The following is a 27,456-nucleotide window of genomic DNA, read 5'->3' as shown; positions in this document are numbered from 1 at the left end:
AAGTAAATTTTTTACATAATCTTTGTATTTAGCTCTGATTATTTCCTTGGGATAACAGTTGACTTTGAGTGGTTGAATTAGAATAATTGGATTTGAGTAGTTGAATAGTTAGGTCTAAAGATTTGAAAAGAATAAAGCCATTGATATATAGTGCCAAATCATTAAATAAGTAGTTCCAATTTATACTCCCATTAGTAGTGTATGAAATCACTCTTTTCACTGCATGCTCTTCAGCACTGGCATTATTAATTTTTTTCCAAATTGGGATGAAAATGGAATTATAGTTATTTTAATTTGCATTTTGATAAATGAAGTTGCTTTCTTCTACTTATTAGAAATTTTATTTCTCCTGAATAGTCTATTATTTATGGAGGATTTTTAATGTTTCTATATATTAAGAATATGAATCCTTTGACATACTTAGACTAATTATTTTTGCCAGTTTGTGTTTTGCCTGTTAATTTTGTTTAACTGCTTTCATGAGCAAGTAATTATTACTCCTCCTTATTTAATACTAAAATAATGTAAGGTAATATATTTAACTATGCAAGTAGCTTTAGTGAAATCGGTAGTTTTATCATTAGTATTTTTGTTTGCTATTTTCTAAGTAATAAGAATTGTAATTTGATTTTTTGACACAATTATTTTCAGAAAGATGGCTTAAAATGTATAAATATTTGAAATTTGTATATGAGTTTTTATTAATTTGTTTTTAATCATCTTATGGTCAGAGAATTTATGTTGCATAACTGCTACCTTTTGAATTTTGAGATTTTTTTGTTCACTATATCTAATTAAAAATAATAAATACTTCATTGAAAGTGTTATCACCATAGAGTAAAAAGTATAATGCGTATTATTAGTTCAGCCTTATCAATCATGTACTATAAGTTCTCTGTGTCTTTACTGATTGCCTACTTGATCTTTATAAATTCAAGGGAGTGGCGGGGCATGGTGGCTCAGGCCTGTAATCCCCAGCACCTTGGGAAGCTGTGGTGGGCAAATCACTTGAGGTCAGGAGTTCCAAACCAGCCTGGCCAACATGGCGAAACACCATCTCTACTAAAAGTACAAAAATTAGCCAGTGTGGTGGCAGGCACCTGTAATCCCAGCTACTCAGGAGGCTAAGGCAGGAGAATTGCTTGAACCTGGGAGGCAGAGGTTGCAGTGAGATGAGATGGCACCACTGCACTCCAGCCTGAGCAACGGAGCAAGACTCCGTCTTAAAAAAATAAAAATAAAAAATAAAAAAAAATTCAAGAAAGGTATTAAAATCTTCCATGAAAATTTTATTTTTACAATTTATCATTGTGAGACATACAGATTTTGTTGTATTTTGCTGCTGTTATTTGATGACAAAGCTTTATTATGACTAACTTATACTGCTTGTGAATTTCATAAAAATAACTCTTTTCCTCATGTGATGCTATTGGGCTTTGAATTGAACTTTTTCATAAACTCACTTTACCACCCCCCTACTTGCTTGTTTTTTTGTATTCATTGGTCTGGAAATCTTATTTTTAACCTTTCACTGTCATTTGTGTTAAGCTTTTTGTAAAGAACATTCATTTGAGAATTGTCATTTAACCAAATCTGAAATTCTCTTGCCAAATAATGAGTGGAATATTAACCAAATTAAAAATGGCCTCAAACATAAAACAAACTTGGATTTTCTTCCATGATGTTTTGTTGCATTTGGCAGAGGGTAGGGGGACACAGAGTACTCATGATTTAATTCTTTGGTTGGGGTTTTAGACAGCAACCCAAGTATGAATTCAGATTGGGTGTGCCCTTTCCTTGGATGAACTGGCATCATATGGGTAGATATTAAAGCCATTATAAATTAAGAAAACTATCAAAAATACTAAGACTTGTCTGCATAAATGTAAGTATGGAAGACAGAACACAAAAAGTAGCTGCTCAGGATGTCAGCATTCTTATCATTTAGGGTTTGGTGTCCTTACAATAAAAATAGTACAGCAGAGATAATTAGCAGTATGGTTGAAAAATTTAGAGATGGACTGAGGTTCAAGGGAACAGGGTATGTCATGTCGTAGCATCTCTTTTTTACTGACTTGAGAAAAAAAACAAAGCAGTTGTGATAATCTCAAGACATTTAGATGGGAAATTTAAAACAAAAATAGCCAGACAAATTTTTTGCTAAAGACTCTTTTACGCAATTAACAAAAGAGCTCAATGAAGAGATGGTAATTCAATCAAGAGATGGCAGAAAATATCATAGATTTTAATGCAAATTTAGAAAAAAATATTTCTTACAGGTTTGGTCTTTACATGCATAAAATTTACATTTTTAAACTATTTTTATTTCACTAAGAACAAGCTAATTTACTGTTTGATTGATCTCAGAGTGCTAGGTAGCGCTCTGTTATTCACACAAACTGTAAACTTGCTTAGTTTAAAATGGGTTTCCTCAATCTTCAGTTTCTAAAAGTGATTGCCTATTTGGAAAAGGTAAGTCACACACAGCTAATTAGTTAACTGAAAGCATCAATCTTCCGCTGGTAAAAGTACAAAATTTTGTTTGGGAGAGTATCTCTGAGTATGTATGAAATGCTGAAAAGATAAATTCCATCAGCAAAACTCAGGATGCTGTAATGAATTAAACCTTTTTTTACATATAATTTTCAGCACAAAGATGCTCAAAAAGATGTTTATGCCCCTAGAAACTGACAGAAGGTAAAAAATTATACTAAGATGCAATAGTAATAAAATACTAACATTTCAAATAAATAAATCTATTAGCTTCTAAAAACACCTAACTCATCATTGTAATGTCTATACCTTTTAGCATAGAAAATACAAAATAAATTTGCATGTGCAATTAGTTTAAGTTATTGTCCAAGGGCAGACATTGTCATCAGAAATATATTTTCCTGCAGTGGTCAATGAGCATTTAATAGAGTATGTATATATGCGGTAAACATATATTCACACACACATATATACGTATAAACATACACATGTACATAATAGTGGCACTATCTAGTACGTAATACAGTACTAAACACATACGCATACACACACCCATAAATACACAATTCCTAATGAACTGGTGTCATGAGAAAAGAGGGGTGAATGTTTCATTTTGATTCTTGGCCAAAGAAACTAGTCTCCCAGTCAAGAAAAATGGAACAAAACCCTCTTTTCACCTCCTCTATTGGAGAGAGAGAGAAAAAAATAATCTAAGTATACCAAAATGATATTAAAATCAAATCACAAACAGTGCATGGAAATGACCAGGAAAAAAATGTCATATCACTTGTGCTGCTCTCTGACAGTGTTAAGGGCAACACATACAGACCTGGAGCCAAGTGGATTTTGCCTTTTCAATGGGTTTTCTGACTACAATTAATAATACTATACTGTATACTAGAAATTTGCTAAGAGAATTTCAGCTTCTCTTACCACACACACACACAAAGAAGGGCAACTATGTGAGATGATGTATATGTTCATAAGAATATCATAATATCATTTTGTACACCTTAATTGTAGATCATTTTAAATAAATAAATCAGTTTCCTAAGATGAGGTCAGAGATCAATGACTTCCTGAGCCTCCTTTTAACTTCATTCTGGAGAGTCAAGGTAAAAGGTGGTGTCACCCAGTCTAAACATCATCTTTTCTTCTCCTACAGGATCATATATTAACAACAACAACAACAACAAGTCACCTGTGGAATTCTTCAGATAAAAATTATTTTTAATGAATGAAAAATTTCAGACTCTTGAGTGTGTACCTACAAACACAAGAATATGTAATAACCTAAGAAGTTATAAAAAGCAAAATGTACAAATACATTACTTTAACAAACTAATATACTTTGTGATACTTAAACATGATTGCTGTCTTGAATAATAATATTTTAAGTTCCACATGATAGAGAAATACAAAACCAATGTCTTGGCAAAAAATAAGGTAAATGGTACACTATAAAAATAAATCAATACTGAAAGATAGAAAATAAATCAATAACAAAAATAATAAATCAATACCAAAAGAGAAAATAAAGAAAAAGGAAGGAAAGAAAGAAAGAAAAAGGCAGAAAGAAAGGCAGATAAGAGAAAGACAGAAGGAAAAGCAGGTGAAAGGAAAAGAAAAAGGCAAAAAGAAAGAGAAAGGGAAAGAAGAAGGAAAGAGAAAGGCAAAAGCAAACAAACAAGAAAGAGAGAGAAAGGAGTTAAAAACTAAGAAAAAATATATATAAGGGACCGTTTTAGAACTTATACATATTTAAGCTTAAAATAAAATGTTTATCCAGCACCGCAGAAGAATGTTAACTTTTGTCATTTGTAATTCCCACTCATGAGAAGCAGAATGTGGTTAAACTTATGCTAGGAATATTAGGAGAGTAGGGCCAGAAATTTAGAGACTTTCTGGGAATTATAACGCCTTAATTATAATAATTTAGTATTACACAAACCTCAAGGTTTATTTAGAAAGCTAAGAGAAAAAAAATGTCAAATATGAACTTGATTCACTATAAAAATCCTAGTTGCTTTTGTGGTTGGAGGAAGTGGGCAGGAAGAGAGAATTTTTTACTGTGGACTTTCTGCCAAAATTAGTTCTTATATTGACAAAATAAAAGAGTCTCTAGCAGATCTATTTCAATCAGAATGTGAAGGTTTGAGAGACTTTTAATTAAAAGATTAAAAGATTGGGGGGCACGCAAGCTGGCCGAATAGGAACAGCTCCAGCGACACAAAAGATGGGGGACTTCTGCATTTTCAACTGAGGAATGCAGCTCATCGCCAGCAATGGAACAAAGCTGTACGGAGAACGACTTTGACGAGCTGAGAGAAGAAGGCTTCAGTCGATCAAACTTCTCAGAGCTAAAGGAGGAACTATGTACCCAGCACAAAGAAACTAAAAACCTTGAAAAAAGAATGCAAGAATGGATAACTAGAATAACCAATGCAGAGACGTCCACAAACGAACTGATCGAGATGAAAACCATGACAAGAAAACTACGTGACAAATGCACAAACTTCAGAAACTGACACGATCAACTGGAAGAAATAGTATCAGCAATTGAAGATCAAATGAATGAAATGAAGCGAAAAGAGAAGTTTACAGTAAAAAGAAATGAACAAAGCCTCCAAGAAATATGGGATTATGTGAAAAGACCAAATCTATGTCTGATTGGTGTGCCTGAAAGTGACAGGGAGAATGGAACCAAGTTGGAAAACACTCTGCAGGGTATCATCCAGGAGAACTTCCCCAACCTAGCAAGGCAGGCCAACATTCAAATTCAGGAAATACAGAGAATGCCACAAAGATACTCCTCGAGAAGAGCAACTCCAAGACACATAATTGTCAGATTCGCCAAAGTTGAAATGAAGGAAAAAATGTTCAGGGCAGCCAGAGAGAAAGGTAGGGTTACCCACAAAGGGAAGCCCATCAGACTAACAGCAGATCTCAGCAGAAACTCTACAAGCCAGAAGACAGTGGGGGCCAATATTCAACATTCTTAAAGAAAAGAATTTTCAACCCAGAATTTCATATCCAGCCAAACTAAGTTTCATAAGTGAAGGAGAAATAAAATCCTTTACAGAAAAGCAAATGCTTAGAGATTTTGTTACCACCAGGCCTGCCCTATAAGAGATCCTGAAGGAAGCACTAAACATGGAAAGGAACAACCATTACCAGCCATTGCAAACACATGCCAAAATGTAAAGACCATCGATGCTAGGAGCAAACTGCATCAACTAACTAGCAAAATAACCAGCTAATATCATGATGACAGGATCAAGTTCACACATAACAATATTAACCTTAAATGTAAATGGACTAAAGGGTCCAATTAAAAGACACAGACTGGCAAATTGGATAAAGAGTCAAGACCCCTCAGTTTGCTGTATTCAGGAGACCCATTCTCACATGCAGAGACACACATAGGCTCAAAAGAAAGGGATGGAGGAAGATCTACCAAGCAAATGGAAAACAAAAAAAAGGCAGGGGTTACAATCCTAGTCTCTGATAAAACAGACTTTAAACCATCAAGGATCAAAAGAGACAAAGAAGGCCATTACAGAATGGTACAGGGATCAATTCAACAAGAAGAGCTAACTATCCTAAATATATATGTACCCAATACAGGAGCACCCAGATTCATAAAGCAAGTCCTTAGAGACTTACAAAGAGACTTAGACTCCCACACAATAATAATCAGAGACTTTAACACCCCACTGTCAACATGAGACAGATGAATAAGACAGAAAGTTAACAAGGATATCCAGGAATTGAACTCATCTCTGCACCAAGCAGACCTAATAGACATCTACAGAAATCTCCACCCCAAATCAACAGAATATACATTCTCAGCACCACATCGCAGTTTTTCCAAAATTGACCACATAGTTGGAAGTAAAACACTCCTCAGCAAATGTACAAGAACAGAAATTATAACAAACTGTCTCTCAGACCACAGTGCAATCAAACTAGAACTCAGGACTAAGAAACTCAATCAAAACTGATCAACTACATGGAAATTGAACAACCTGCTCCTGAATGACTGCTGGGTGCATAATGAAATGAAGGGAGAAATAAAGACGTTCTTTGAAACCAATGAGAACAAAAATACAACATACCAGAATCTCTGGGACACATTTAAAGCAGTGTGTAGAGGGAAATTTATAGCACTAAATGCCCACAAGAGAAAGCAGGAAAGATCTAAAATTGACACCCTAACATCACAATTAAAAGAACTAGAGAAGCAAGAGCAAACACATTCAAAAGCTAGCAGAAGGCAAGAAATACTAAGATCAGAGCAGAACTGAAGGAGATACAGACACAAAAACCCTTAAAAAAAAAAAAAATCAATGAATCCAGGAGCTGGTTTTTTTGAAAAGATCGACATAATTGATAGACCGCTAGCAAGACTAATAAAGAAGAAAAGAGAGAAGAATCAAATAGTCACAACAAAAAATGAGAAAGGGGATATCACCACTGACCCCACAGAAATACAAACTACCATCAGAGAATACTATAAACACCTCTACGCAAATGAACTAGAAAACCTAGAAGAAATGAATAATTTCCTGGACACTTACACTCTCCCAAGACTAAACCAGGAAGAAGCTGAATCCCTGAATAGACCAATAGCAGGCTGTGAAATAGGCAATGATTAATAGCCTACCAACCAAAAAAAGTCCAGGACCAGATGGATTCGCAGCTGAATTCTACCAGAGGTACAAGGAGGAGCTGGTACCATTCCTTCTGAAACTATTCCAATCAATAGAAAAAGAGGGAATCCTCCCTAACTCATTTTATGAGGCCAGCATCATCCTGATACCAAAACCTGGCAGAGATACAACAAAAAAAGAGAATTTTAGACCAATATACCTGATGAACATCAATGCAAAAGTCCTCAGTAAAATACTGGCAAACCAAATCCAGCAGCACATCAAAAAGCTTATCCACCATGATCAAGTGGGCTTCATCCCTGGGATGCAAGGCTGGTTCAACATTCGCAAATCAATAAATGTAATCCAGCATATAAACATAACCAAAGACAAAAACCACATGATTATCTCAATAGATGCAGAAAAGGCCTTTGACAAAATTCAACAGACCTTCCTGCTAAAAACTCTCCATAAACTAGGTATTGATGGAATGTATCTCAAAATCATAAGAGCTATGTATGACAAACCCACAGCCAATATCATACTGAATGGGCAAAAACTGGAAGCTTTCTCTTTGAAAACTGGCACAAGACAAGGATGCCCTCTCTTACCACTCCTATTCAATATAATGTTGGAAGTTCTGGCTAGGGCAACCAGGCAAGAGAAAGAAATAAAGGGTATTCAGGTAGGAAAAGAAGAAGTCAAATTGTCCCTGTTTGCAGATGACATGATTGTATATGTAGAAAACCCCATCATCTCAGCCCAAAATCTCCTTAAGCTGATTAGCAACTTCAGCAAAGTCTCAGGATACAAAATCAATGTGCAAAAATCACAAGCATTCATATACACCAGTAACAGACAAACAGAGAGCCAAATCATGAATGAACTTCCATTCACAATAGCTTCAAAGAGAATACAATACCTTGGAATCCAACTTACAAGGGATGTAAAGGACCTCTTCAAGGAGAATTACAAACCACCGCTCAGTGAAATAAAAGAGGACACAAACAAATGGAAGAACATACCATGCTCATGGATAGGAAGAATCAATATTATGAAAATGGCCATACTGCCCAAGGTAATTTATAGATTCAATGCCATCCCTATTAAGCTACCAATGACTTTCTTCACAGAATTGGAAAAAAAAACTGCTTTAAAGTTCATATGGAATCAAAAAAGAGCCCACATTGCCAAGACAATCCTAAGCCAAAAGAACAAAGCTAGAGGCATCATGCTACCTGACTTTCAACTATACTACAAGGCTACAGTAACCAAAACAGTATGGTACTGGTACCAAAACAGAGATATAGACCAATGGAACAGAACAGAGCCCTCAGAAATAATACCACACATCTATAGCCATCTGATCTTTGACAAACCTGAGAAAAACAAGAAATGGGGAAAGGATTCCCTATTTAATAAATGGTGCTGGGAAAACTGGCTAGCCATAAATAGAAAGCTGAAACTGGATCCTTTCCTTACTCCTTATGTGAAAATTAATTCAAGATGGATTAGAGACTTAAATGTTAGACCTAATACCATAAAAACCCTAGAAGAAAACCTAGGTAATACCATTCAGGTCATAGGCATGGGTAAGGACTTCATGTCTAAAACACCAAAAGCAATGGCAACAAAAGCCAAAATTGACAAATGGGATCTAATTAAACCAAAGAGCTTCTGCACAATAAAAGAAACTACCATCAGAGTGAACAGGCAACCCACAGAATGGGAGAAAATGTTTGCAATATACTCATCTGAGAAGGGGTAATATCCAGAACCTACAAGGAACTCAAACAAATTTACAAAAAAAAAAAAAAAAAAAAAAAAAAAAAAAAAAGCAAACAACCCCATCAAAAAGTGGGCAAAGGATATGAACAGACACTTCTCAAAAGAAGACATTCATACAGCCAACAGACACATGAAAAAATGCTCATCATCACTCGCCATCAGAGAAATGCAAATCAAAACCACAATGAGATACCATCGTACATCAGTTAGAATGGCAATCATTAAAAAGTCAGGAAACAACAGGTGCTGGAGAGGATGTGGAGAAATAGGAACACTTTTACACTGTTGGTGGGAGTGTAAACTAGTTCAACCATTGTGGAAAACAGTATGGCGATTCCGCAAGGATCTAGAACTAGAAATCCCAATTGACCCAGCCATGCCATTACTGGGTATATACCCAAAAGATTGTAAATCATGCTGCTATAAAGACACATGCACACATATGTTTATTGCGGCACTATTTACAATAGCAAAGACTTGGAATCGACCTAAATGTCCATCAGTGACAGACTGGATCAAGAAAATGTGGCACATATATACCATGGAATACTATGCAGCCATAAAAAAGGATGAGTTCATGGCCTTTGCAGGGACATGGATGCAGCTGGAAACCATCATTCTCAGCAAACTATCACAAGAACAGAAAACCAAACACCACATGTTTTCACTCATAGGTGGGAACTGAACAATGAGATCACTTGGACACAGGAAGCAGAACATCACACACCTGGGCCTATTGTGGGGAGGGGGCAGGGGGAAGGGATAGCATTAGGAGATAACCTAATGTAAATTACGAGTTAATGGGTGCAGCACACCAACATGGCACATGTATACATATGTAACAAACCTGCATGTTGTGCATATGTTCCCTAGAACTTAAATTAAAAAAACCAAAAAAGATCCAAATATGGTATTATCCAACAGACATGGTTTATGAGTTTCAGTTAGGACCTAAATTTTCTTCTCTTCAGTGAAACTATTAGGTTGATATTACTTGCCCAATGCCTCAAGTCTCACAGACTTGTATCTACCTTGATTCCACTAGACTGAGATAATTTAAACATATGAAGTATATATGAACATATCATTCAGAATGTGTTTTGCCTGTTTCCTTTGGTCCCAATGCACTTAACTTATAAGGACTACAACTTCCAAGATGCAATGCTGGAAACGCCCCTTCCTGCCCTTGCACATTAACTTTTCCTAGCTCTTGCTTACTGGTAATCTCTAACTGGGTGAAGTCAAGCATGGCTAGTGTGCAGTGCGAGTAGGAAGGGTGCCTATGTGTCTCTGTGTTGTCTGAGAGAAGTAGGGAACCAGTAGGTTGGCTTCTTAAAAACACCATTCATTCAATATGGGTACAGCTTCTTCATTTCTTAGTTGCCATAGACTTTAGGTTTTTAAATAAAACTGTAGAGGTAGGATACACAATTTTTTAAAAAAAATCTTTCATCAAGGCATGTTTGTTCGGTTCCCAGTGAGTAGCAGAGGTAGGCCAACCACCTTTTATTTTTAGTCCGGTTCTATTGACTTTGCAAATTACAGTAGTTGCAATTTTTTGGAATTTCTGGAAGTAGGCTGATCTTGACTGTCAGTCCTAGTTTCATTGTCATTCTAAGTTTTCATCTTTTGTTTTTGTTTACATGTTCATGAGTATTTTGCTGGAAAGCATCCCTCAGTACGGATGTTAGTCAGAAATACTTAAAAATTGGAACTCTCATCTTTTTATTTCTATTTAAACCAGTGGTTCTCAATCTGTGGTCCCTGAACCAGTAGAATCAGCATTACTTGAAAACTAGTTGTTAATAGAAATGCAAATTCTCAGACCCCTCCCCAGACCTACCTAATCAAAGACCCTGGAGGCAGGGCCTCGCAATCTGTCTTAAAAAGCTCTCCAGGCTGACATTTGAGAACCAAAATTAGTGGCTCTCAGATTTTCCTAATCACCTCAAATAATCACCTGGGGAAACTTAAGAAAACCAATTCCCAGCCTCTACTCAGATAAGTTAAGTCAGAATCTCTGGAAGAGAAGATCAGGTTTCAGTACTTTAAAAATACTCACGTAAATGTGAAGATGATTCTAATGTGCTGCTCGAGTGAATAACCAGTCATGAAAACCTTCAACTCATAGGGAGTGAAATGTAATAACCCACAGAATAAAATACGTTTAGAGTTTCAAGAAATACTAGACAGAACTTCACTTTATAAAGGAGGGAATGAAGTTCCTAGCTTAGATATATTTCTACCATATCACAAAGCCACATGCTTATTACTGTTTGAGGCCTGAGACAAAGTCTTGTACTTCTTTAGTGTTCCTAACCCAGCCCAGTGTTTACACAGCAGGTATTTATACCTAAGTGTTAACTGGCTAAGAAACTAAACAAAAAAACCTTTTATGAAGAGACAGTTATTTCCATTCTGTGCATAGAGTAGATGTATGGTTTTGCTGAAAATATGCCACTCCTTCATGCATAGAACCTAGTAGGTTTAAAGAAATATCAGTGCCTAAGGCTTTGATAACCTCCACATGAAGAAATGTTCACGGCTCCTCTTTTCACGGTTGAGGTGTTTTCTGGACATGAGAGGCAGCTCCGGGAACCAAATTTTGGCTGGTAAGTGCCCAGTGGACACGATTCACAAGTCTCAAGTCCACTGTATGAGTAGGTGCCTTGTTTACACTGAGCTGAAAAGAAAAAGGTAATATTACTATCAACAATGATATTAAGCCGCACAAAATTAGCACTGTGTGGGATAGAGTTTTCTGCAACTTAGGACAGAATGAGGAACCCAGAGGGCTCTTTCTCCTGCTAGCTAAGCATATGCATATTGTGGCACCACCATGCTTCTCTATACTAAGTTTTAGACTATTTCCATTTACTTGCATTATGACCTTTTGACAGCGTTTGATGCATAGAACATGTTCAATAAATAGCTGTCAAATGAAGTTAGAAATACATAGCACAGAAGGACACTATGATAGGAACAAGTTGTACACTGGGAATTTGTTCATGTAGAAGTTCTCAATATGTACACTGTTATCCTGAGTGGCGGCAACAAAACCCCAAACCCAGCTAGCGCCTTATAAACTACTCTGACATCTCTGCTTTAAAAAAGAACTGGCTGCTCTAAATAAGAACTAGCTCTGCTACCTCCTCTTACCTAGAGACGCCCTTTCATGCAAGGGCTGGTGAGGAGTAGAACATAAAAGTAGACATACCTTCAGGCCCAGAGAGGTGAAGCAACTTTCTAAATTCATAAGGATGATTTGTAGAAGAAGAGGACTTTGGCCAGATGCCCTGACTCCCAGAGTACTGACCTTTCTTTCTGCTTTTGACCGCCAAACAACTCTCCTTTTCACCATTGCTAACATGTTTAGTGCATTTCCAATTATGCAGCACTGCTCTAGAGTTTATATCAGTCATTAAGCACCCACACCTGCATTCAGAACTATGGCAAAGAAGCACGCTTCTGAAATTCCTTATTTTAGGCATGTCTTGCTGCAACCTTAATTATGAGAGAAAATGTTTCCATCAGGAACTCTTATTAAGAATAATAGTTAAAATATTTTGAAAATATTGAATATTTTAGTAGCAAGAATATGTGCGTATGTGCTTGTAGTTATTCATTTCCAAGTAAACGGAGAACTGATCTCATCACATCAGACACTATTCTAACAAAAAGCAATCCAATAATTGCAAAGTGTCATGAAACTTCTTTCCATTAATTAATGTGAGATTCAAGAAAAGAATCCAGGTGATAGATACAGTTTGGATGTGGGTGTCTGCCCAAATCTCATGCTGAAATATAATCCCCAGTGTTGGAGGTAGGGCCTGGTGGAGGTGACTGGATCATGCGGGTGGATTTCTCAGGGCTGGCTTAGCATCATACCCTTGGTGCTGTTCCAGTGCTAGTGAGTGAGTTCTTGTGATACCTTATTGTATAAAAGTATGTGGCACCTCCCCTGTCTCTCTTTTTTACTTTTTTTTTTTTTTTTTTTGAGACAGGGTCTTGCTCTGTCCCTCAGGCGGGAGTACAGTGGTGTGATCATAGCTCACTGCAGCCTCCACCTCCCGGGCTCAAGCAATCCTCCCACCTCAGCCTTCTGAGTAACCGGGACTACAGGTGCACACCACCATGCCTGCTAATTTTGGTATTTTTTGTAGAGACAGGATTTTGCCATGTTGCCCAGGCTGGTCTTGAACTCCTTGGCTCAAACTGCCTGCCTGCCTCAGCCTCCCAAAGTTCTGGGATTACAGGTGTGAGCCACCACACATTCCCCTCGCCCTGACTCCCTGCCTTGCTCCTACTTTCTCCGTGTGACATGCCTGCTCCTTATTTGCCATGATTGGAAGCTTCCTGAGGCCACCCCAGAAGCAGATGCTGCTATGCTTCCTATATAGCCTGCAAAACTATGAGCCAATTAAAACTCTTTTCTTTATAAATTACTCAGTCTCAAGTATTCCTTTATAGCAATGTCAGAATGGCCTAATACACCAGGCTAACTGATGAATGCAGATTGGAGTTTAACTTAGAGCAATGGAATATTTCCAAAAGAAAAGCTAAATGGACTTCGTTAAAGTGGGGGAAACACTCAGGTAATATTTTATGTTTAAAAGAAAGAAAAAATAAATAACATTGCTTTCTGTACACTATTATTTCATTTTATTTGCCATTTAGATTTCAGGACTGTGATGGGGCTTAGGACATCCTACCTGCAAATATTGTACCTTGCCTTGGCATACTGAATATTTCAAGCTAAAGGAAATTTGAGAAAACCATAGAAGCAGGAAAGCGTCTCTGAACTTCTGCCTTTCTTTCCTTTAGGAGATTGTAAAACCTAGAAATAATTCTCTCACCTTCCCCTTTGAAGCAGACTGTAAAACCCTCATGTGAGGAATGCCCACCCTATAACAGGTGGGCAAGAGGAAAAAAATATTCCTATCCCCGAAGACACAGGGACACACTGAAGAATCTGAACAATCAAGACTTGCTAAGCTCCACTTAACTTATTCTCAATAGATCATTCTTCTCCACAAGTATCCTCTTCTTCATCAAATTTAGCGTAAAAATACACAGGTTTTTCTGGTTCATTTCTGAAGGCTCCCATTTCACCTAAAACTTACATTGAATAAATGTGTATGCTTTTCTCTTGCAAATCTATCTTTTGCCATAGGGGCCTCAGACAAGAGCCTAGTATTGGGTGAAGAAAATAAATCTTTCTTTCCTCCAAAAGGGAAACAAAAATTGAGCTTCTTTAGTTGAAATGTCCAGTAAGCCTCTACCTTTACAATCTGAGATGTTTCTTGAATGGATATATTCTGTGTACATCCCAGAGGGGCAAGGCTTGCACTCAAGTTGCCCTTCTTCATCTTGATAGGATCCGATCCGGCAGCTTTCACAGGTGAAATGTTCCAGAGAATAATAGGTTCCCAAAGGGCAATTGACTGCAGAAAAAGCAAACAGGAAACAGCGAATAAACTACAATGGTGGAACACACTGGGCTCTTTTTTCCTAAGACATGTAAGTAATAAAGCATGCTTGCAGGTGCTATTGTTTATAGGTTAAATTTTATGGCCAGAGGTTTATTCACAAGGTAAACCTTTCAGAAATATGTTCCCAGAAACCAACAGGAAGACATTCTTTTATTTTTTAAAGAAAAAGCAAATTCTTACTGACCAAGCTTAAGGCTTATATAACAGGGGTTTAAAAGTGTGGGTTAAAGCTATGATAAGCCAGATTATCATGAGAAGACAGTTAACAAAGAAAAAGCCGAGGGACAAAAAGGAAAAAACAGTTTGGTTCCCTTGAGGATTTCAGACACTACAAACATTTTCTTAGTTGTTTTTCTGAATGCTTCCCCATTGACACTGACTGCTTGTCAGTTAGCACCCTCATTTTTTTGAGATTTGATAGGTTTGGAGTGGCTCAGAAATTCTGAGACAAAAATAGAACATTAAACATTAAACTGAAAAGGCTGCTACCAAAATTAATATCCTTAATGGGGAAGACACTTGAAATTAGCACCTAGGTGATTCTGAGATCGAGTGTGTAATAATTACCCATGTACTCGTTAAACATGCAGATTTCAAGACCCCACCTCCAAATGCATTAGTCCTAGGATAGGGCCTGAGTCAAGATGCATTTTAGGGGATGCGAGATCACACTGAGAAATGAGAAACACCGGTCAATGGGATTACTGATTTTTACTCACAAGTGGGGAGGAAACACGTGCAGGCTTAGAACAACAATTTTAATGTGCTTTTGATGGGCTGAATTTGTCACACTATAAAAAACCCAGCTGAGCTCTTGGACTAGCAATAAGAACTGTGGAAGAAGGACACAAGAACCCATGTTTACGGAGAGATGAACATAAGACTCATGCCATTCGGTTCAGCTGAGTGTACACAGTTCCATTACAGGAGATTTCCTTACCTATAAATGATGATTTCTTTGGGGGAACAGGCTGGAATTGATCCAGATCGTGGCAGTCTAGAATAGGGGTTAAAAGTTAAGGGGTTGGGAGTGGAGAGGGAGAATAGGGAGTGACTGTTTAATGGGCATAGAGTCTCCTCTGAGGGTGATGAAAATGTTTTGGGAATAGAGGTGATGGTTGCACACGATTGTGAATGTACTTCATGCCATTGAATTATATACTTTAAAATGGTTAATTTTATGTTATGTGAACTTCACCTCAATTAAAAAAAAGACTGGTGTTGGCTGCCTCGATGGAATTTTTTACCACACTACTTACTGTCTTTTATTTTATTTTATTTTTATTTTGGAGACAGTATCACACTCTGTTGCCCAGGCTGGCGTGCAGTGGTGCAATCCTAGCTCACTGCAGCCTTGACTTCCGGAGCTCAAGTAATGCTCCCACCTCAGCCTCCTGAGTAGCTGGGACTACAGGCACACGCCATCATGCTTGGCTAATTTTTAGGGTATTTTTTTTTTTTTGTAGAGATAGGGTTTTGCCATGTTGCCCAGGCTGGTCTCGAACTCCTGGGCTCAAGTGATCCTCCCGCCTTGGCCAAAGTGCTGGGATTACAGGCATGAGCTACTGCACCTGGCCTCCACTTACTGTCTTAATGGGTAAGTCTTATGGGCAAATTCTTAGCCTCTCTGGCTTCAGTTTTCTCATCTGTAAAATGTGCTTAATAAAAATGGTACCTCACAGAGGTGCTAAACAGGATTAAACATGACATGTGCTCAGCTGGAATACAGAAGTGGTCACAAAGTATTCGTTATTATTATTGGAGCTGTTACTGAAAGCTGTGAAGTCTAAAAATCTTTAAATAAAAATCAGATTTGAGTCCCTACCTGAACTAGATTTCTTTTCCTTACCAACAGTAGTTCCTTAGACTCTTGAGACAAAATAGTAATAATAACAACCACACAACAAGAGCAAAATATGTTTCATTTCAATATCCCTTCATAGTTGTAAAATGGCTACACCCATCTTATTTGACCCAGTATGCACCAAATATTTTTGATCACAGGGAACAGTCTTACCACACATACGCCCTCTCAGCACTGAGCCTGGTCTGCAGAAGGGGGAAGCCTTTTTTGTTTCTAATGAATTGCTGTCAGCTATAAGTATTTCTGATGCAAGCTGAAAGGAATACATGGGGTCTTTACTGAGAGTCCTTTTCAGTTTATTTGTGATAGTTTCCAATGTCTGAAGGAGTCGTTGCTGATTTTCCCATTCAAGGGTATCATTTCTTTCATCGGGTAATGGCACACTAGCTGAGATAAAAACAAAACAAAATAAAACATAACACAAACACATGGTGTTTCAGAAAGTCATTTGTAGTTAATTTTTTTACCAAATAGAAATGGCATATTTAAAATCTTTTAGTACTAATAACTGGTCTATAGAAAAAAAATAAAAATCTTTCAGGAAAAATTAATTCAAAGTAAATTTAACCACTATTCACTGAACAACTAAGTAAATACATGGATAAGACTAAGAACCATACAATTTGTTTCAATCCTTCTCTCATTGCTAAATCTATATCACCTTTTTTGGGAGTTCTTTATTATAACATAATAAATTCTTGTAAATTCTTGCATTTTAAAAGTATGCCTTAATCATGCCAAGATGAGAATGAAGTAGGGTGCTTGTCGCCGTGAGACCTACAAAAGACACCTATGATATTGACAGCAAAAGATTGCAAGACTTAGTTAACTGTGCTTTCCCTAATTCTCAATTCCAGAGTCATTTCCTAATAATGATAACAAATGGAAGATTTGAGAAGCAAGTTTCCAACCAAGAATGTTCCATAATATTACTTTTTCAGACAGTTTATCCTTACCTGTGATGTTAAAAATTAACTTAATTTTATAGTCAGATAATGGGGCACTTCTTTTAATCCGTGAAGACCTGGCATTGCCAATGCTTGTTGGTGTTTCTTGCATAGTGTCCAAGAAGTCATCGTAAGAGTAATCCAGCCTATTAGCTGCACCCCAGCCACCTGGTCCTGGAGAGTTGGGGCAGAGACACAAATGATCACACAGTTGCTTTTTCATCAGCATTTAGGTTCTAATGTTAAGCCACAAGTGAAATTACACTTGACTATTTCCTCAAATGCTCATAATATACTCCATACAGGGTTTGGTCTACAATGTTACATACATTGTAATTTCTGGTCACTTCATATTTAATATAGATTACCAATGAAATACACTAAAAGAAGAAAGAAAAATCTCTATGGAGCTACCAGGGCATTTATACCACTCTATCTTTGAGTTAATAGTTAATTATTTTAGCTTTAGAGGTAAATTTTAGAGGTAAATAAGAGCTGGGTGCAAAATTCTAATCCATTTCTACTTCTTTGCAAGGCTTTTCCCAAATCCTTTTTTTCTGTTTCTAAAATTGACCATATAAACTATTAATATACATAAACAGATCTCCTCTTGTGAAGATAACTCAAGATGCTTTCATCATATTTTAAAGGTAAGGGTAGTTTACAAAGGCAGCACATAAGTTAAATGACTCCATGATACAACCACACTGGAGGCAACAACGGTACGTGGAATTCTCTAGATACCCTGGATATCACTGTGATTAACTGCATGGGTTCAGATTGTGGCTTCTCGACGTATGCTGCTGTATAATCTTAGTCAAGTTACTTTTATCTTTCTGAGCCTCAGTTTCTTCATTTATAAATTGAGATGATTCTTACCTGATAGATTTGTCTGTGGATTAAATGAGACAAAATATATAAGCTGTCAAACTCAGCATTTGACTTATTATAAAACTATATTAATATTATTCTGGCCATACTATTGTTATGTACTTTAGACAATAATTTATATTTATATAGGCCTCTCCACTTAAGTAAACTGTTTTCTGAACTTTTTGACTTTATTTATGCTTTTGGCTATTAAAATTAACTGGGATTAATATTATCTTTTTACTTAAGCCTTTTCTCCACAAGCATTAGGTAGGTGTTAAGAAAAAAATGAGCAAAGAGAAAAGTATTAAAAATGACTATAATTCTAGAAACCACATAGAAATAATCACCACGAACATTTTAGGCAAGCTTTTTTCCCACTATGAATGTATAAATATACACACGGATATACATTTATGCATACGTACATACATACATATACACACACACAAACCTGGAATAAAAACAACACACTTTTAACAAAACAAGATTATACTATGTATGTATTATTTAGTAATCTTTTTCAAATTTTATGGCATTTCTATGTGAAATGGCGGCATAATACTCTCTTGTATGGTACAACACAAGCCTGCAGTTTCTATTTTTAGACTTTTAGGTTATTTCAAATTTTTAGGACATCCTTACACATACAGTATTTAATCAAATCTAAGATACCATTGGTTAGAAGATACATCCCAATTTCAGGTCTAAAGGAAAAATACGAATCTCAAAATTTATGAAATGTGGTACATATTTGCACAATGGCATGATTTTTACCTTGAGAAATATTCTTAGAAATGAAATTTCTGGGTCTAAGTGCATGGGCATTTAAAATCCTTTAGATACATATTGTCAAATGCCCTCTTAATTTCTCCTTTCTACACAACGTATGAATATGATTTTTTCCCCATAATTCTTGTTTGTTAATCTGACAGATCAAAAATTGCATTTCACTTTATTTATTTTATTTATTTTATTTTAAGATGGAGTTTTGCTCTTTTTGCCCAGGCTAGAGTACAATGGCATGATCTCGGCTCACTGCAACTTCCACCTCCCAGGTTCAAGTGATTCTCCTGCCTCAGCCTCTCGAGTAGCTGGGATTACAAGCACGTGCCACCACGCTCAGCTAATTTTGTGTATTTAGTAGAGATGGGTTTCACCAGGTTGACCAAGTTGGTCTCTAACTCCTGACCTCAGGTGATTTGCCCACCTCAGCCTCCCAACGTGCTGGGATTACAGGCGTGAGCCACCTTGCCTGGCCTAGTTTTAATTTTGATTACATGATTATTATGAAGTCAAATCAATTTTATTATATTTATTGGTTGTTTATTTTTCATACATTATGACCTGCCAAGGCATGGTTATAAATGTTATACCAATCTTGTGACTACTGGGAATACATTTAGGGAGGAATGCTTGTTTTTTAGTATCACAGGATCATGTGTGCCACCTGCCCATGCCTTTCTCTCAAGAACTGCCATTTGGACCCTTATTAGATGACAAATATTGCTCATCTCATAGACTTGTGATGACAACTGACTCTAGGTGTAATCTTGTGCCCCCACAACCTACCCCAACAATCTGGGAGGGGAAACCTGGATGGTGTTTAACAGAAGAGGGTTGATTATTCTAGATATGTTACTGACAATGCCACCTTACTTTTTCCTATCTAAAACCTTAATTTCCAAAATGTTTACTAAAGTGTTGTACATAATAGTAAACAACTGAAAATAACCCAAAATCTACCAATGGGAACTATTTCTATAAATTATGGTAAACTGATCAATGGGATAATATGTGGCTATTCAAACTGTATTGAAGTAGGATATTTAGTGAATAAAAATGTCCTCAATACAATGTTAATTAAGAATTTGTGTTCAAAATAGTGTCAGTGTATATACAATAAACAGTTATATATATGTAGTAATATGTATATATCATAGTATGGTATGTATACAGTATATATAGTATGGTGTATATATATGTATATCTACATATATATAGTTATAAATATATACATGTATTAACAGGCTTTTTCTGGGGTTGTGGATTATCTTCATTTCATTTTTTGTTTTTAAGCATTTTAAAAATTGTCTAATAAACATATATGCACAAATGATATTTAAAAGTATTTAAAAATCGAAAGCAACAGTCAACATCACTCTTAATGCTAAATCACCAAAAATATTACAAACATGATTAGTATTTGAAATGGAAAAGATGTCTGCTGTAATGCAAATTAATACTTACCATCTCATAACCTTCTAAGCACATGACTTGTACTTGTTCATTCAATGCTTAAAATGGTCACATGAGGTGAGTACTCTTATATAGGTGAGGAAACTGAGGCACAGAGTGTGTTGATAGCTTGCTCAAGATCACACAGCTAGTAGGTAGTGAGGCCAGGATTTTGACTTAAGTAGTTGGGTGTAGAGTCCGCATATTTAACCACTACACTACTTTGATAACACTATTATTATTATTATCTTTTTTTTTTTTTTTTTGATACCTAGTCTCACTTTGTTGCCCAGGCTGGAGTGCAGTGGCATAATCACAGCTCACTGCAGCCTCGAACTCCTGGGCTCAAGGGATCCTCCCACCTCATCCCCATAAATAGCTGGGACTACAGGTGTGTGCCACCATGCCTGGCAAAAAATAATCTTAATAAAAATGTTCAGAGTAAACATAGTAACATATGTTTCTCACAGTAAACATAGAGAAAACATCACAATTCCACTTAAAGATATATTAGACTTGAATAAATGAAATCTTAACATATTTTTGGTGAGGAATCTGAATATTTTACATGTGTAACTATTTTATGTTAATGACTTCATTGTAACTTACATTGAATGCCATATCAAAGTTGCTGTTAGGACTTTATTACTATTCTCTTTTAGGATACACCAACATTTGAATTTTGCCAGCATACGTGACTTGGTTTTCTTAGTTTTTGTCATTTTTAAGAATCCTGGTAAATAATTTTAAATAATTTATTTGTTACTAAAATTTGATATATCCTTAGTGATCATTCAGCACATTATCAAATTATTTAGCCAACTTAAAATACTTGATGAATACATTAACAAAAGTTAACGTTTCTAGTTTGCCTCACTTTTCTGGAATTATTCTTATTTTGCAGATTAGTCTTGCCAACTACCGATGCCACAGAATTTAATTACCAATTGCAAAGCCATTTTCATAGTCATAATTATATTCTAGGCAATATTTTTTGGTCAGGTTCTCCTCCAGTCTGCAGTCAATGTCCTCTGCATCACTACAAAATGATGGGACCTGCAAGTAAAAAATGAAGAGGATAAAGTGTAAATCACTTTCCTGCATGCCTTGGATAAAAACTTTGCTCCCCCGGCCTTCACATCTCCATCAGCAGGAGGGAAGGGAGGGCCCCAGAGCTCTGCACATTCCTCAAAGGGATTCTGACCCTCCTCCCCTGCGGCCTCTAACTGTCTGTTGGTCACCAGGATTAGTTTCACACCTTTTATCTCTGTTTATGTCACTCACCATGAGAAACCCAGGGCTCCTGGGATATCTCCTGGCTCTAAATCTTCATCCTATATGGCTCCTTGGAACCCTTTCTCTGACCCCATCTTCCACTCCTCTTCCCCAATCCCCCAAGCCTTCCTCTATGCCCTCTGAAGCTCAGTCAGTAATTAGCAAATCTGTTAGTTTCTACCTCTTCTCTTTATGTTCTCTTCACCTTTGCCCTAAAACCTTTCCAATTTTCTGGAACTTTTCCCAGAAAATATTCTAGAAATACTAGAAATTCCAGAATCCTGGAATTGGTGGCAGGACTGGAAGTGGAGGAAGGTCTTTCTCACTATTTATTGCTGTTTCCAGATCACACTCCCTCACATCTCCTTAAAGGCTCACAGTTCTGAAGCTCATGCCATCAACTCTACCATTCATTGACCCTTCTGGTGACAGTCACCTGCAGCATTTACCCTCTGTGTCACTCCCTCATTCCAAGAACATTTGGTAACTGTCCTGTTATAGTTCTTGGTGATTTCTATAGACACCAAGCAAATCCTTCCATCTCCTTGGATTCTCAGTTCCTTTCCCTCTTCTTTCTTGTATTATAGCTTTACTCTGTCACTCTCTCCCGTAGTCATACCCTCAGACCTTGTCATTGTCAGAAACTGCACCTTCTCCTCTTCTCAGGAATCCAACAGTTCCTTGACTTCATCAGAATGTATAATCCATTGACCCTAGTGCCTCTCCTTTAGCCCCTCATGTCTTCATGTCTTTGTTTACTCATCTAAAATTCCATAGTCCATCACCATGGAATGTCTCCTCCCTTGCAAGCCTCTTCCTCAATTTGTTTGTCTGGACAACACTTACCCTTGGTTAAATTAATCATTCTGCTTTCCCACACCTGTACTACATGGTCAACTAAGGCTTGAGAAAAAATGTAACCTTGCTGGCTGCCAATCTTACCACAATTCTTTAGCATGCTTATTCATCCTTTCTTAGAAAATTATTTTACACCACCTTCTCTCTTCTTAAGCCTCCAACAACTCCTCCCCATTCTTACTCTCAGATGATCATCTTTTTACGCTGATCAAAATTGAACTCAGAAAAGAGACTTCGTTCACACACTTCCATCCTCATGAGTACCCAGTACCTAGACCTATGCCCTTTTACACTCTGCCTCCTTGACTCTTCTTTTTATCCCACAATCTAGCTCCAATGTATCAGCAAGTCCTACTGAATCTACTTTCAGAAGATATAAAAAAATCCAATAACTTCTCACCACCTCCAGTGCCGCCCAAGCCACCATCATCTCTTGCTTTCCTTTCCTATGTGGTTTTTTTACTTTCTTCTCTTACCTTTTGCTTCTCCTAGAGCCCAAAGTCATCAGTAAGTTGTTCCCTCAGATGGCTTTCCATCTCAATCAGAGTAAAAGGCAAAGATTTACAGTGACTTTCAAGGCTCTCCACAGTCTGATTTCTCTTCTTACTCCCATCTCCTCTTCCACATGTGATTTCTGTGACCATGTATCACTCAGCCCTTCATCCTCTCTACCTTTGCCACTCTGACGTCTTTATGGTGGTTCAAACTCCGAAACACACTCCTGCCTCTGGGCCTGTGCACTTGCTGCTCCCTCTGCCTGGAACGCTTTTCCCCTAGATATGCTCATGGCTCACTGCCTCACTCCTTCAGGCCTCTTCTCAAATAGGAACCTAGCGAGGCTTTACCATCTTCTGTTTTATTTTATTCCATAGCATACGCCATCTGACATGCTACATATTTTCCTTGTAATTTGTTTATTGTTGGTGTATTTATCAACACGTAAATTCTGTGAGCACAGGGAGTTTTGCCTGTTTATTCAGATCTAAATCCCTAGTGTCTACAATAGGATATACTTACTAAATATTTATTAAATGAACAAATAAGCATTTAATAGTACATTCTAATCCCTTATAGCATCTTTAACCTGCTATAATTTAGTGTCTGGTAGACACTGAGTCTAACACATACAAAAATATTTAATATTTTAAAGATTTCTTTACCACTTTGGGGTGGAGTATAATTAGCGTGAGTGTATTGTTGCCTTTCAAGTATAGGTCTATAGTAACAGAGGCCTAATGGGTGTAATATTTTCTTGGTTTGCTAGCAACAGTGACAACATTATTTCTCTTTTTGGAATTTGGTTTTATTGAATAGATTTAAATATAACATTTTTAATAAGTGTTTTTGAATGGACATTCGTTAATATGTTAGGTGTATTGTATGCTTGGCATACAGTAAGCAGCACAATAAAATGTTAGCAAATAAATAAAGTGCTACCCAGTCTACAAGGCATACAAATATGTATCTAGCATGGTTCCTGCCTTGAAGATGTTCAATACAGTTATATATATTGCTCTGCTTTCTTTTCTTTTTGCTTTTCTTTCTTTCTTCTTTTTTTTGGGGGGGGGGGGTGGGGGAGGCAGTCTTGCTCTGTTGCCCAGGCTGGAGTACATGGCGCGATCTGGCTCACTGCAACCTCCACCTCCCAGGTTCAAGTGATTCTCCTGCCTCAGCCTCCTGAGTAGCCGGGATTACAGGCACACATCACCACACCTGGCTAGTTTTTTTTTTTGTATTTTTAGTAGAGACGGGGTTTCACCATATTAGCCAGGCTGGTCTCAAACTCCTGACCTCGTGATCCACTCACCTCGGCCTCCCAAAGTGCTGGGATTACAGGCGTGAGCCACTGCACCTGGTCTGTTTTTTAATAATTGTTGTAAGAGTCCTTTCTAAACAAAAATGCATCTTTTAAATCTTTTAAATGTATAATTATCTTTTAAGTGTCCAATTATCTTCTTATCATAAACAAAATACCACCTACTATGTTAGGCATTTTTGTCAGACTTTAAATAATAAAGACATTCTCAAACCATCCAGATCTTAAGCTTCTCTGACTTCCTAAGGATGTTTTAAAAGATTCAAAAACGTTTTAATGCATATTTACTTCTAAGTCATTCTAGAAGTTCAAAATCTATGAATAATTTTAAATATTAGGTACATGTCTGGATCACAAAGAAGAGGGAAATAGGATGAGAAATTGCAGTTGTAAATGACTCAGAAAGGCTATGAAAGCCTTAATAACGTCCTTTATAAAAGGACAATCAATGACTATTATTGATGTACCATTTTTCCCAAGGTAGTCTCAAATGCTTCAGAAAACTTCTTCATCAGATCTGTGTCATCACAACGTGCTGCTTTGTAGAACATCTCAAAGGACTTGAACCCGTGGTTTGCAAAACGTTTTTCTAGAAAATGTTGGACAAAACAGCTTCAGTTGGTTAGTGTTTTTAAAACAAAGATTTGACTTTCTATGAAATAATTGAAACTTAATGTTTTGATTCTAACATAATTTGTAGGATTGTTATAAAAACAAGAGATGGCAGTTAAGGAGAGTTTCTAGGCATTAACTGATCATAATAAACCATGCACCAAGCAGCACTGGACTCGGTTATCCAGTGAAGAGTTTGCTTTTGATATATTATTCTTTATCTTCCACTCATACAAAAAAGTGAGTATTTAAGGGAAGAAGATACATAAAAATTGTTTTCATTATATTCCTGGGAATTTTTGAAAAATCCTGGCTGGCTCAAAGTTATTATATCTTAGATAGCATACATATTATATTTTCAAAAATTAGGCATTGAAATATTTCTAAATATTACTTTTCTGCAACCATATTCCTTGAAAGTGTAATTGTCATAAAGATAAATTTCTCCCTGGATCAAAAGCTTGCACGGTAGACTTTGCAAAATGCCCCTGAAGAATTCAGGGACAGTGTCCTACTAGCATCCCACTGTCTCAATCTATGAAAGAAGTGAATGGTATTGTTTCTATTTACTACTGCAGTCTGGAGGGAAAATAGCTCTGTTAAGTGGGTTTCATATTTTTTTCCAAGACACTGGTATTTAAATTCCATCTATGGTAGTGAATCAAAGATTCACTTCAGAGAATATTTATTTCCACTAAATGAATGCATTAGATTATTTTTATAATGATGTTTATTTAATATTATAGAATGGTTTAAAATCTAAGTCAAATATGAAAGACTGTGATTGACGTATTTTATTCCATCACATATGTTAGATTTTATTTTAAAGTCAGCTCTTCTGCAGACTATAAGAATTTTTTCTCTATTTTTTTGTGCAACAGGGTCTCATTCTGTTTTAGGCATTAACTGATCATAATAAAACACGTACCAAGCAGCACTGGACTCAGTTATCCAGTGAAGAGTTTGCTTTTGATATATTATTCTTTATCTTCCATTCATAGCTGAAGTACAGTGACGTGAATCAAAGTTCACTGCAGCCTCCTTGAACTCCAGGGCTCAAGCGATTTTCCCACCTCAGCCTCCTGAATAGCTGGGACCACAGGAGCACACCACCATGCCCAACCAATTTTTTTTTTTTTTTTTTTTTTTTTTTTTTTTTTTAGAGATGGTAGTCTGGTCTTGAACTCTTGGGCTCAAGTGATCCACCCACCTCAGCCTTCCAAAGTGCTGGGATTACAGGTATAAGTCACCATGCCTGGCCACTATGAAGCTTGAAATTCATGTTTACAGGTTCAGAATGACACATTAGTCAAGTCTCTAGATATTTCTAATAAATAACGAGAAGGCTCAGATGGTTCTGCCTTAAACTGAATCTTGTCCTACAGCAATACAATTTATAACAAGACTCTAGTGGCTAATATTTTAAATCCAGGAAAGAGTAATTCTCTTATTCACAAACATTTCAAATTCATGGCACCATTTTCCACTAATTCCTATTATAAGGCAATTTTCTTCTTTAACATTTAGAAATGTACACACATTCACACACATTAAAGAAGTCTAGAATAAAATTAAAACTTACTGGCACAGTCTGGCCATTCAGTGGTATATGTTGGTTTCCAGACACCATCTTCATAAGCACAATAATACTTGTCAGTAGACCCTTCTGTAAAATCATAGCCCTCCAAGCAAGTTAACGTACAGTTGACTCCAGTACTATCTTGAGCACATATAAAATCCCCATTTATAGGTGTGAATGGAATTTCACAGGGAGAACCTGTGTTAAAAAAATTGTATTATTCATATATAGTGGTACAAGAAGCATAAATTAAATTCCAGGAACTTAAGTGGAATTTTGAAAAGGACTCCTTCTGTCTACCACTATTTCTAGAAAAGCTTTTACCATATGTCTTTAGTGCAAGAGAAGGACAACGCCTGCTTTTTGGTCCTAGATTGACATACATTGAAAAGCTGTACCTATGTGTAATTAGAGGTTGTGCATAGTTTTATAAAAAGGTAAAGTACTTCTGACTTGGAGTTATTATCATTATTATTATTATTATTTTGAGACAGTCTTGCTCTGTCGCCCAGGCTGGAGTGCAGTGGTGCTATCTCGACTCACTACAGCCTCCACCTCCTGGGTTCAAGCAATTCTTATGCCTCGGCCTCCTGAGTAGCTGGGACCACAGTCACACACCACCATGCCTGGCTAATTTTTTTTATTTTTAGTAGAGACAGGGTTTTACTAATGTTGGCCAGGCTGGTCTCAAATTCCTGATCTCAAGTGATCCACCCGCCTCAGCCTCCCAAAGCACTGGGATTACAGGCATGAGTCACCATGCCCTGCCCTTATTTTTGACATTCCTTTAATAAAAGCAAAAACCAGATAACATTATACAGCAAATATATTTTCAGAATCTGTTTTCTCAAACATTTAAAATAGGATTATGTCAATAATACATTGTAACCTTAGAGAAAATGTTAACGAAATGTTAACTAAAGACTATTCTGGGAGAAAATATTTTTATCTATCACAAGGTCAAGGAATGAC

The 27,456-nt window shown here is 36.7% G+C and overlaps 1 protein-coding gene across 1 annotated transcript in view; it reads right to left on the bottom strand.

Moving 5' to 3' along the window:
- Window positions 1-27,456, bottom strand: part of SVEP1 (sushi, von Willebrand factor type A, EGF and pentraxin domain containing 1) — a 224,166-nt gene that overhangs the window by 101,440 nt on the left and 95,270 nt on the right. Inside the window, exons 12-18 of the mRNA XM_045373613.3 lie at window positions 26,488-26,682; window positions 24,761-24,882; window positions 21,289-21,400; window positions 17,246-17,410; window positions 16,443-16,676; window positions 14,216-14,377; window positions 11,455-11,616 (exon numbers count right to left, since the gene is read on the bottom strand). Coding sequence (XP_045229548.2) covers window positions 11,455-11,616; window positions 14,216-14,377; window positions 16,443-16,676; window positions 17,246-17,410; window positions 21,289-21,400; window positions 24,761-24,882; window positions 26,488-26,682 — 1,152 coding nt within the window. The remainder of the gene's footprint in view (window positions 1-11,454; window positions 11,617-14,215; window positions 14,378-16,442; window positions 16,677-17,245; window positions 17,411-21,288; window positions 21,401-24,760; window positions 24,883-26,487; window positions 26,683-27,456) is intronic.

Source organism: Macaca fascicularis, chromosome 15, assembly GCF_037993035.2.
Source record: "Macaca fascicularis isolate 582-1 chromosome 15, T2T-MFA8v1.1".
Lineage (NCBI taxonomy): Eukaryota > Metazoa > Chordata > Mammalia > Primates > Cercopithecidae > Macaca > Macaca fascicularis.
Note: the sequence above shows the minus strand (reverse complement) of the source record. Positions and strands in the feature narration are given on the sequence as shown.